Source organism: Spea bombifrons, chromosome 13 (genome assembly GCF_027358695.1).
Source record: "Spea bombifrons isolate aSpeBom1 chromosome 13, aSpeBom1.2.pri, whole genome shotgun sequence".
In the NCBI taxonomy this organism is placed as follows: domain Eukaryota; kingdom Metazoa; phylum Chordata; class Amphibia; order Anura; family Pelobatidae; genus Spea; species Spea bombifrons.
In genome coordinates this window covers 17,358,669-17,371,301 of record NC_071099.1, presented here as the reverse complement: position 1 = coordinate 17,371,301, position 12,633 = coordinate 17,358,669, and the positions used below count along the sequence as shown (strand labels likewise).

The window sequence follows — 12,633 nt, the reverse complement described above, 5'->3', positions numbered from 1 at the left end:
TATGAGCCCATGCGTGTCTGCTCCCTGATAACATGCCAGGGACATGCATGATGTGTCGAGAAGTTTTCTTCTGTTTACAAAACTAAGTTAATTGTTGATCGGCCCGTGTCCTCTGTAGACGAATCGGATCGCAATCTAGTTGGCTAATCCCGTTTTAAAGAAGACCCCCGTTATTATACATCAGTATTACGCATGCCCTTGTGTTTAGATTAATGTATGTTCAAGTTGTTCATGCGTGTTCCGAACAGCACATGTTAACTTTTATCCAGCAGGCGAAAGCATTGTACTCCATGTGTACATATGTGACTATACGTTACACGGGGGTTTTCAGCGATCACGTGGCAACTCACCCAGGACGATGGCCGCCACAGCAGTGTGAGTGTGTGTGATGAGTTTGTGTGTTCTGCGTGTAATTATGACAAGTAACGAGGTTTGGGAGTGAAGGTCGGACGGGTATGTACAGGCGGCCGTGCTATCGTTAATGTTTGTTTTGTGTGTTTGTTAATCCCGCGTTGGAGAGATTTTGATTGCATGACTCATGTGTGCAAGGCGTGTATGCGTGTGGCATTTGTGTGCCTGTTTTGGGAGCGCGCTGTGTGATGTGATTGTGTGCCATGTCTGCTTGATCATGATCAGGCTTGCGCTCGTTCTTGGGTTGTTGTGCCTGCCGACTGTCCAAAGTACAGTCCCAGCGCACCTGACTAGTTCTGCGTGTTTCTAGGGATGTAATGCGATAATTTGATTTGAAAGCGCTTCCAGATTAATTCCCCAATTAGACGGGGTACATGGAAAATAACGAACATGCATCGCCGTGACTCACGCAGTATAGATAGAAAGTCACAAGTTGGATGACCGTGTGAACGTTGGAAGATCTGACTGCATATAAGGGTAGCTGTGTTCTTCCTGTTATCTGCTGTGGTGCCCAGAGCTGACAATCTAATAGCACGCAGAGAGTGTGGAGAGCGCTCCGATGACTGTTTGCCTTTGAGGTCAAGCAGGAGGCGGATGTTTATCCCCAGGCCCTGTGTCCCGTGACAGCCCCTGCTTCTCTCCTGTTTGTCCCCTCCCTGTCACAGGGGGGGGTATTTCAGGTGTCAGGATGCAGGCCTTGGCTGGGAGCCATGAACTGGGAAGACCTCAGGAGCTGGCAAATTGCCCAGGCCCCTGTCTGGTACAGCATGTACTTTACCCCTGGGTGGGGGGACCTTAGGAGAGGGAGAGGCGGACAGAGGGGGGAATTCTACAGATATTCGGCTTCAAGGAGGACTCCACCGGCGAATTAACCACTGCAGTGCTGGAGGAAGCGGAACTTCCTCTTGTCTTGACATGAGGCTCCAGAAAGAGTTAATGTACTTTGAACGACATTGTGGTCTGGCTCTTCTGCTGCAAGTTTTAGAACATGAGGTTGTGGGATGTGGACATAGTGACTTAGATGTCAGCATAACGTGTCTATGGTTCCTAAGTCGGCAAGATTACACAGCAGCCATGGTCCGGGGCTTGTGTCTTTACCTGAGCAGACATGGGACGGTACCTTTCAACCATGCCGTCCTCACGCAGGGACTGGAGATAACTGCCCAGGCACTGGGCAAGTACAGCAATTCCCTCCCCGCGAAGGGTGTACTTTACAGAAATGGGCTGTGAATCATATGAGGTTTATTCGCTAAAGCAGTGACGTCATCTTGGTAACTTCACTCTGGTACATACCAGCAGCCTCAACTGGCTACCAGCAGCCTCAACTGGCTACCAGCAGCCTGATCCGGCAATGCACAATGCATGGATCATTCACAGAGGAAGCCTTTAAGAAACCCTATTGATCTATGCATTATGCAGGGCGAGCTGAAGGAGGACTTCTCTAGGGTTGGCCCTTCCTGTTGCATAGTGAAACGTGGGAGATGAAACTGCAACGTTCCTGCAAACTCCTCTGAGATCTGCTTGTTTAGTGAATAAAGCCCATGGTCAGAGTCCTTTTCACTTTGCAGGCTGTTTGGATTTTGTAGCGGGAATTGAGGATATTTCAAGTTCTGAACTCCTGAACGCCGAGACATCTGGAAAATCTCAGAAACAAAATGTAAGAAATGAAGTCAGTTCCACTCGCTGCGGGGAATCAGGCGGCTTGGATTCTGCCCCTTCCGTATGTGCGAACCGTGTGACCCTACGTCTGTCCCACTGCTGGCTGACCTTTAGGTGAGACAGACGTTGGAAGGCTATGAGACCTACAGCCTTTGGGTGAGACAGACGTTAGAAAGCTATGAGACCTACAGCCGTTGGGTGAGACAGACGTTAGAAGGCTACGAGACCTACAGCCGTTGGGTGAGACAGGCACAAGAAAGCTACGAGACCTACAGCCTTTGGGTGAGACAGGTAGAACCTGACCCTGCGAGGCAGACAGGAGGTGCCTGCAATCCCACATAGACTTTTATCTTTAGGAGAACAATAAAAAAGTTTGCCTTACCCCGTGCAACCTTTGGTATGGTATGTGTGACTGAGCTAATGTATATAATGTTTATCTTTATGAAAAGCAGGGCCTTTCACCGGAACCGCGCCCTGCCACATAGCATGCGACTTCCGCATAACTGCAGAGACCTGCTTCTCACCGCAGCACCTGCATGCCTGCCCCTCTAGGCGTCCCGCGTACGTCTGTATGGGACCCGAGGCCGTGGGACCGTTTTTGGTGACGTTAAATCGTCTGCATGAAGGGTAACGTCGGCGTTAGAAGAATATAACGACGAGACAGCCCGGCTCGTATACGGCGTACAAGTGTTTGAAAGACGTATATAATATCTATATATCCGCCGTTCCAGACATGATGAGTAACGATTGCCGTGTCACTTCTCTCTGTGGTCGTCTAATTCTGTTGCTAAGAGGCGGTTGCCGGGAGCAACAGATGCTGATTGCGACAGAGGTCCACGTGCGGTGCATTGGTTCGTATGAGGAGTGACGCTGATCTAAAAGTATCTGTGGAAGGAAACGGCCGGCTGCTCATAGGTGTTTGTGAGAAGGATCATGCCGTTTTCACTCTTACTGCAGAAGTATAAGCTGCCCGGGCTGCAGTTAAAGCATTTTATTCGTAAATGTGTAATAAGTGATCAAAAGCCTTTCGGACAAACCTGTTCTGGAACTTATCATTCTCCCTTATCGCTTCTCACTTCCTACGCATTGCTCCATTACCTCTCTCACCTCTGCTTATCTTCTCTTCTCACCCATGCCTCTCTCTCCTGGTCTCCTCCTGACTCTCTCCTGGTCTCCTCCTGACTCTCTCCTGGTCTCCTCCTGACTCTCTCCTGGTCTCCTCCTGACTCTCTCCTGGTCTCCTCCTGACTCTCTCCTGGTCTCCTCCTGACTCTCTCCTGGTCTCCTCCTGACTCCCTCCTGGTCTCCTCCTGACTCCCTCCTGGTCTCCTCCTGACTCTTTCCTGGTCACCTCCTGACTCTCTCCTGGTCACCTCCTGACTCTCTCCTGGTCTCATCCTGACTTTCTCCTTTTTCCTTTTTTCTTTCACAGTTTCCTTCTCGAATGTTTTACTCTCGTTCCCGTGTACAGCCACGTTTTAGCGTAAAGGGTTAACGGGTAGGATCTCTCCATATGAGCTTCTTTCCCACCCATCATCTGTCCCAAATTTTTCTCTGGTTTGATTTTTTTTCCCCTCATCTGGTGGAAATCAGAGTTGTTTATGGCAGAACCGGCTTGGACTTTTCTTCCGATCAGCATCCTGCGCGGACATCCAAAAATAACATTCCTGCCTTTGAAATTTTGTGCAAATCAGAACCAAACAGAGCGGGTTTAACGAGCAGATAACCTTACCGTGAGCGCGGCGTAGGAAACACGGGAGTATCTACTGTGATCCCCGCACCGGGTGACCACATAACGATGACACGCAAAATATACATATTTCCCAAATCCTGCGTTTTACGGCACAGTACGCCAAATAAGAATCAAATAAGTTCTAGGATCTGCATGATTATTCCTCCCCATTTTTATTATCCCCCACAGCCTTTGTTAAGGGGTGGATTTGGAGAAAGGAGAGATCTTTGAAGAATCTTAGATGACTCAAAAACAAAAAGCGCAAGTTCTAGGTAGTTTTAGTGAATAAATCGGGTTATGGAAAAAGCTGCGGCCTTTCAGATTTATAAGACATGGAGTTTTATTCACTAAAGAGAGAGTTTTTAGCTTGCAGTAGAGTGAATAGTGAATAGACCCCCCAAAGTGTCGGCGATGGTGTCACAGGAAATGTGAGGGGTGGAATTACGAGATCCCGGCCCGGGCTTTACTCCCGTGGAATGGCAAGTCAGGATCCGACACGTGCAAAGGGAGCGCCGCGGAGCTCATTCATTCAGTCCCTCCGATATTAAAACGCCGCCTGGGGGAGGTGGGGGGGGATTTATTCTTCCTGTCGGGTCCTAGAGACACGAAATAGAAAGCTACCGCGGTGGGAGGCAGCGTTCCCTCTAAGGTGAACAGTCCAGCGCTGAAACTGTTAATTAAAACCGAACGCTCTTATTAACTCTTATGACTTGCATAAGACGGGCGTCCCGTCAGATCTGCTCAATCCAGTCTTCTTTTAACCATTTCCACGCTGGACTGCTCGCTGGTTCTGTAGGTACAGGGAATTCTGGGTAGTGTTGGTGCGTTCATGTGATATTATATCTACGGCGTGTAATAATATGCTTTCCTGGTTTTGTAGCATCATGTTTTCTGCAGAGCCGTCGCTCCGTGTCATAGGTCGGCCTTAGCGAAGAGCCGTAGCCCGGGCGTGATCATCAAAGTGGCCAAGTTCTATTGGTGTAAACGGTTATGCCCGTGAGCACACGGCCCCTAATGTGAGGAACGAGAACACGCGGCGTCCTAGACGGCCCTCGCTTCCCTCGCAGCGATGTGGAGTAGAAAGTGTCTTCGTTTCTCTTCTGTCAATCATGTCCTCCTTTCTCACCGAATCTAATATTCCCTTTCGTGTTATTAGGTGGCCGGATGGGAAGCGAAAAAGAAAGAACAGTCAATGCATGGGGAAAAGCGGCATGTCAGGTAGGCACAGAGTACTGATCTATATAACCCCTCTCTATAGAATCCCATCCTACATCTCTACACAGCTCCTCCCATAACGCCATTTATACCCTCTGTTTACCTCCTTCTATTGTGTCATTTAACTCCTCCCATTACTCATATAACCCCTCTATATAACGCCTCCTATTCATATAAGCCCTCCCTATGACCCCTTCTATTACTCTGTATAACCCTTCCCTATAACTCCTCCCTATAGCTCTTATTACATCATATAACCTCTTGATATAACTCCTCCTATTATGCCATATAAACCCTCCCTATAGCTCTTATTACATCATATAACCTCTCGATATAACTCCTCCTATTACGCCATATAACGCATCCCTGTAGCTCTTATGACTCCTCCTATTTGTGCATACGTTGCATGTTTAGACCCGCCCCCATGTGTGCAGTCTGCTCGGAATAGGCTGTCTCTGTTGGGTTTTGGCCCTGTATGTATGATATGTTGTCGTAACACCTGATGTATTCATGACATTTAATTTTCTTATTTTTTGCTTCACTTTTGTGATTTAGGAGAAGAAATGTCATTATTTTGCTCTTACACTCCAGCCTAGATCCCCGAGCAGAGGATGTCCCCCACCATTCCCCTGCTTCACCCCACCACCCACCATGCGCACACTCAATCACCCTCTGTTGGCCCGTGGCCACTGCTTTGGCACCCTTCCTCCCCTTGCAGGCAATTCCCTTGACCCCTTCCTACACATGCCCCTTGCATCCAGTCCAGAGCCTCTCCCCACCCTCCATTCTCATACCCAGACCTCTAACCCCTCTCGCATCCTGCCCTTTATGCTTTTTCTCGCCCCGCTCCTTGCCTTCCCTCTCACCCTGCTCACTATTCTCCCTCTCACTTTTATTCCCTGCCCACCCTCCATGTGTTGTGTTCAAACAGAAGCTCTGTTATACAAAATAATTGCTTCCTAAATGGCAAGAGAAAGAGACGCAATAATTACCCATCACGCACTGAACTGTCTTTGTGTGTCTGGTGTCTGCATACTGCGCTCTCTGTGCCTCCGCTTACATGTAAGGGCCCGACATCCTCGCCCCGCCGGTGCATACGTGTGCATCTGTTATGTGTCTGCATGTTGTGTTCATATTGTGTTTGTGTACTCATCCTTTGTATGTGCAATGTACTGTCTTATTAATATACCGCGGGGAGCTTTAAGACACTAAGTCTGTCCCAAGCCGCACTCTGCTTTTTGTGACAAGGACCTGAATGAGACTGTGTCCCTCCTTTCACCCGGTGACACAGGTGACAGCTCGGTATCTCTGCTCTCTGCAGGGTATATCCCTAGCTACCTGGACAAAGATGAGCCGTGCGTGGTGTGCAGCGACAAGGCCACAGGATACCACTACAGATGTATCACCTGCGAGGGTTGCAAGGTGAGTGCTCAGCAGACGGGGCCGGCCGCCGCTCTTCTCTTCTTCTTGGCTGTTATCTTACAATACTCCACAACGCAACATGTAGGAGAGCCGTGTTAAGTGAATTGAGTGAGACAATAAGAAGGAGATGGTAGGAGAGGAGAAACACGTTCGAGGAGAATAGGTTGGTGCGAATGTGCAGTTGGGATGTGAAAAGCTTCATGACTTATGGAGAGAAAGTCCCAGGGGCACATGAGCTTAAACAGAGGTCTTCTATGGGCCAAACCATTGCGTGGTGGGTCAGGCTGTAGGACGTGGTTCTGCCGTGAGATCTTTCCGTTGCGCTCAATGGACTGCTTTACTCTTTTTCGTGCAGGGCTTCTTTCGTCGCACAATCCAGAAGAACCTGCATCCCTCCTACTCCTGCAAATATGATGGATGTTGCATCATTGACAAAATCACCCGAAATCAATGCCAGCTCTGCCGCTTCAAGAAATGTATCGCAGTGGGCATGGCAATGGATCGTGAGTATGAGGAGGGAGAGGAAGGGCTTGGGGAGCACTTGGACTTTATGGAGGAGATCTATATATCATTGGCCCACCCTGCTCTCAGATTACTCCACCCAAGGGACCCATATGTATGGCACCTACGCCCAAATGCCAAACAAACCATCTCCCCGGGGTTTTCAGCATCACAATATATGCGGCATTTAACCATCAAGGTCCTATATGTATATAATCGAGAAAACAGTCCCACGCGGCCTAACCAACCTCGCTTTATTTGACTTCTCTCCTTCCCACTCTGTATTACTCTCTGATTTGTCCCTTTCACATCCTTGCCAGTTGTCCTGGATGATTCCAAGCGGGTAGCCAAGCGGAAACTGATCGAGGAGAATCGGGAACGGCGGCGGAAGGAGGAGATGATCAAGACATTACAGCAGCGTCCCGAGCCGAGCAGCGAGGAGTGGGAATTAATACGCATAGTGACGGAGGCTCACCGAAGCACGAACGCACAGGGCAGCCACTGGAAGCAGAGGAGAAAGTTCCTGGTGAGATAGCAGGGAATGGGAAGCAACAGGAGGGCTTGGGAGAGCGGGAGATAAGAGACGTACGGAAGGACTTGGAAGGAGCTTTTTACATCACAGAGCAGACCTGTAGCTCCAAGCCAGCTCTGGCCAGAGGGTGCCGTGGGCACAGTGTCTGGGCACAGCCTACTGTGAGTGTGGAGCGTTTGCTACGTGAGATTGCGACCTGGTAGAGATTGAGCAACATCTGTTAATCCCCACTAGCCATAGAGCAGGGGGTTTACTCTCTTTGTATCATCGCGGGGTTTGAGAATGAAGTTCTTGAGCATGTCCTCCTCGTTCTGCGATGCCCCAGTCCTGCTTTCTGTTTGTGTGATGCGTTATTGTGCCAGTATGTGTTATAAAGGGAGGTGGACTGCCGGTGTAACCACTGATCGGCAACCGGCGTGTGTCCCGTTGCTATGTTTGGCTTCTCTTCCTTTGATTTCTAACCCGTCCGGATGCCATCTGTTTTCAATGGGTTATCAAGGTGGATCAGCAGGGCCAGCCATACCTCAATAGAAAAGGAGCAGCTCTTTGAGATGCGTGATAGGGTTAATACAGATTTTTAACAGCCTAGCTGAAAACGGCCCCATATGCCACTTATATTAGGAAATCTCCTTTCATCGGTATATCCCGTTACCCTCTCTCTGCTGGGATCTGTGTGTTTGTAGATCATGCAGGCGGCACTCCGTTACCCCGTCGGGTTTCTTTCTATAAGGGTGCGCTCTCCATTACGGTGCCCGACACCTTGTGACTGCTTATAGCAGTGACGCTCACCGTTTGCCTGCGTAGCTGTTGTTTCTGGCGTCTGAGTATAGCTTTGCTTTTTGGCATCAGACTCTGTGTACCCGTGCATTCTGGCACCTGAGTGTAGCAGTGAAACGCGCACTCGTCTGTTTACACAGCAGTGAGTTTTGATACCTATGTCTTTGTGTAAATGTACATCCTGGTAGATTTCTCTCCTCTCTCTCTTTCTCTCTCTCTCCTCTTTTTTTTCTGTCCTCTCTCCTCTTTTTTTCTTTCTTCTCTCCTCTTTTTTTTTTCTCTCCTCTCTCCTCTTTTTTTTCTCTCCTCTCTCCTCTTTTTTTTCTCTCCTCTCTCCTCTTTTTTCTTTCCTCTCGGCCCTTCTTTTACTTGTTACCTTGGGTTCACCCTGGTACCTGTCTGCAATTTCCTGTTTTGCAAGTAAATGTGGTTTGTTTCTCTGTGTTTCTCTGCGTTTCTCTGCGTTTCTCTGTGTTTCTCTGTGTTTCTCTGCGTTTCTCTGTGTTTCTCTGTGCGAGTGTTCGTAACATTCTATCAGCTACCTGCATGCGTTCTTTCAGTTGCTTTCCGATACCTTCCTCTCTGTGCATTGCAGTTGCTGTGCCTGCAGAGAAGTCTATATCATTCTAGAATGTGGACCTGATTACAGTGTATAGGGGGCCGAGTATACATCTAATATCTAAATGCGAGTTCTGATGCTCAAAATAGGTGGATCTGCTGCATGCGCGTCAGACGTAATGACGAGATTTGATAATTATGGTCACTGGGGGGGTTTTCGCACTTTTTAAACCAGTATAGGACTCAGGCCTCTGGGTGACACAGGCATGTATATTTTGTCAGAGAAGGATAGAAGCAGCTGGGAGCAGCCGCCCCTTCCCTCCCTCCGTCTCATGCTGCCTCTCCACCTCCCCATCACGTGGAAAGGACACGCTCTGTTTTCCCATCCGCTCTTCTGCCTTGTTGAACGGCGCCCTCTGCTGAACCCTCAGTGGAACTGCAGAAATACTGGAAACCAGTGGCGTCAAGATGATACCTTTTATTGAAGTGCTAGCTTTCAAGACAACTTAGGTCTCTTCTTCATTTAGGAATACACGTTGTTTGTATGAATCCAGATTCAGCTTCAGTCTCGTTTTCTATTCCCTGACACTTTCCTAATGTTTTCCTCTTGTTCTTTCTTTCTTATCACAGCCTGATGACATTGGCCAGTCGCCAATGGCCTCCATGCCGGATGGTGATAAAGTTGACTTGGAGGCGTTCAGCGAGTTCACCAAAATAATCACCCCAGCAATTACTCGAGTGGTGGACTTCGCCAAGAAACTACCCATGTTCTCAGAGGTGAGTGTAAGCCTTGTTGCTGATATTACTCCTATACCACCATGAGGTGTAGCCTCCATCATACGCTGAAAGCCCATACCATCTGTCCTACACTGAATCTAAGTCCTCATCTTAATGTTTGCGTCTTCTCTTAAATCGTGGGGCTAATACACCGAACATCCCTCACCGTTCTAAACCCTGTGTCCTCATATCCCGAATCTCTGACACGATGTTCTCCTACTTCTGACATCCAACATTCTTCTTTCTCCTTCACTCTGCTTCTCTGTTTCGTGTTCATCAGTTTTTCCTTCCCCATCGCAATGTCACAATGTCTCTCCTACTGTAAGAATGTTAGTCTCGTGAATGACCCTGCCGGCCAAGAAATGGCCCATTGCTCCATTTGAGGAATCCATCATAGCAGTTTACAAACTTGCCTCCATCTTTATGCGCAGTCATCCTCCCCTTTCCTGCTCCAGGGGTCAAGATTATCGACATTACTTATTATTTATAGCAAACAAAGCATCTAAATCCAATTGATACATTGTTCCTGTTATCCCTATACCTATACTTTGTATCCTTATTCGTAACACCTACACTTTCTTATCTATGCCGTTCACACGGAGTGCCCCTCCTTTCATCTCTCTCACACTAATACCTTCCTTCACACCTCTCCTGATTCCTTCACATCACACAATCTATTCTCATTCTGTTTATTGCCAACAAGTTTACCTTTTAATGATCATTTCCGCTCAGTGCTTTCAAGAAACCTTTACACAAATTGACCACAATTGGCCACTTTTTTTTGAGGCACCCGATACGGTTTACTTGATTCCACATAAATTATTGCCCTCACGCTTTTCTATCTCGCCCTTAGTTCCATAGACAATCACGGACTCTGCCAGGTGGACACCATCGTCCATACTTACTCCAGCTTCTTAGCAGTAGGTGCTCAGGTCCATACCTGCCCCGCTCTGTACGCCTTCCATGTGGTTGACAAAACTATTCTTAGAACCTCACAAAATCTTGTGCCCAAATCTTTAATGACGACTCGGTTCTGTTTCCAAACCTTGGATTCGGAAATGAGTAACTTTTTAGATGACTGTTTCAGTTGACATTTCATAACGTCCACCGCAGAGCTTCCCATTTTGCTTTGCGTAATCTGAGCGATTACAGTAAGTAAAATGTCAACTGATTAAAAAAATCTCATCGGAGAAGGAATCGGACCACAAATTCTATCAAAGTTGCCTGCTTTTGCTGTGTATGTTTCTAAAAAAAAAAAAACAAACCACATGGGCTTAATGTGTTAATGGGACACTCAAGTCGTGAGTGAGTGAAGGCAGAGTAGGTGCGTTTAACTGCTCTAGAGCTGCAGAGTCTTCAATAGTTAAGTCTTCATTTTTCAATGAACAAATATTAAAGTGCCTACAAATTACTTTTATATGCGTCCTTTGGGGTGGGGCATTAGGCTGCCCCTTTAATTATTTTTCTTCCATGTTTCTACATTTTAGAAATTGTAATAAATAGTTAAATACAATGTTTCCTGCGTTCGTCTTGCTGCGCAGTATATTGACCTCCAACCCCGTGTCCCTCTACCTGCAGCTGCCCTGTGAAGACCAGATCATCCTGTTGAAAGGGTGTTGTATGGAGATCATGTCTCTGCGTGCAGCTGTGCGCTATGACCCAGACAGCGAGACCCTGACGCTGAGCGGGGAGATGGCCGTGAAGCGCGAACAGCTGAAGAACGGAGGTCTTGGTGTGGTCTCTGATGCCATCTTTGACCTTGGGAGGTCTCTCGCTGCATTCAACCTCGATGATACCGAGGTTGCGCTGCTGCAAGCTGTCCTGCTCATGTCCTCAGGTAAACGCAGCTGTTGACTGACTAGGATCCCTACTAGTATCTGAATAGTCTCTCTAGATACTTTCTCTGCATCTTACTCTGTGTCTCTCTTCCCCAGACCGTACGGGTTTGATCTGCACGGATAAGATAGAGAAATGTCAGGAGACGTACCTCCTCGCCTTTGAACACTACATTAATCATCGCAAACACAACATTCCTCACTTCTGGCCTAAGCTCCTGATGAAGGTGACGGACCTCCGCATGATTGGGGCCTGTCACGCCAGCCGCTTCCTGCATATGAAAGTTGAGTGCCCCACAGAGCTCTTCCCACCACTCTTCCTTGAGGTCTTCGAGGACCAGGAAGTCTGAGGGGTAGTACATGGTTGTGGAGTGCAAATGGCCCTGTTCCTACCTGCCCTCCCGGCAGACTCTTATGACCTGAAGAGAAGCGGACAGGTGCCATCTTGATAACTTGGACAACCCAGGAGCGTTCTGGCTGCCATCATCGTTCATCCATTCAACCCAAGAACAGTTCTTTGAAATCCATTTAGTGCATCATGGTGAACAATAATCAAAGAATCTTTGGCTGCATCTTGGTGCACACTGTGGTCCCATGAAAGTCAATCACCGTTGTTGTAGTTTCGTGTGACACCATTTTGCTGCACCCTAAAAGAACCAGGAAAGGAAGCTTCTTTGGTTGACCATGAATAACCAGTGGAGGCTGTCTGGGTGGCACTTAAACAACATTTCAGATATGGGAGGGTGAAAATAATAAGAGAGGCTCAAAGCCTTCCAGCCCTCCTCATTTGTGTGTGTATGATTTATATATATATATATATCATATATATATATAGTTCATACACATTTATAAACTCAAAGACAGTTTTCTACTGAGGCAGCACTTGGTCTTGTTGAGCTGGGATCCTTAGGAGCTCCAGAAGTTCGTAATACTCTCTCCATTCTCGGCCAGGGCTGACCTGTATACTATATATATATATATATATATATATATATATATATATATATATATATAATATTAGTGTCCAGTAGTGATGCGGGACTGCCCATCTCTTTTTAATGTGCGAGACCCCTCGATCATAGGAACTGTCCAGCTGTCCCATTCCCTCGACAGTTGAACCAAGGACCTGTTAGAGATCAGAGCTGGACCTGTTAGAGATCAGAGCTTCGACACATTACATAATGCTTGTACATATTGGAAAATATCTGATTATG

At 47.6% G+C, this 12,633-nt stretch overlaps 1 protein-coding gene across 4 annotated transcripts in view; it reads left to right on the top strand.

The window, feature by feature from the left end:
* THRA (thyroid hormone receptor alpha) overlaps positions 1-12,312 on the top strand; it is a 53,534-nt gene extending 41,222 nt beyond the window's left edge. Inside the window, exons 1-8 of one of the 4 annotated variants that reach the window (XM_053454119.1) lie at positions 2,575-2,697; positions 4,959-5,020; positions 6,339-6,439; positions 6,795-6,942; positions 7,261-7,466; positions 9,438-9,584; positions 11,163-11,421; positions 11,519-12,312. In XM_053454119.1, coding sequence (XP_053310094.1) covers positions 2,642-2,697; positions 4,959-5,020; positions 6,339-6,439; positions 6,795-6,942; positions 7,261-7,466; positions 9,438-9,584; positions 11,163-11,421; positions 11,519-11,769 — 1,230 coding nt within the window. In that variant the 5' untranslated portion in view covers positions 2,575-2,641 and the 3' untranslated portion in view covers positions 11,770-12,312. Of the gene's footprint in view, positions 1-2,574; positions 2,698-4,958; positions 5,021-6,308; positions 6,440-6,794; positions 6,943-7,260; positions 7,467-9,437; positions 9,585-11,162; positions 11,422-11,518 lie in introns of those variants that run through there. The other 3 variants (XM_053454117.1, XM_053454120.1, XM_053454118.1) reach the window with 3 other exon arrangements.
* The last annotated feature ends 321 nt before the right edge of the window (positions 12,313-12,633 follow it).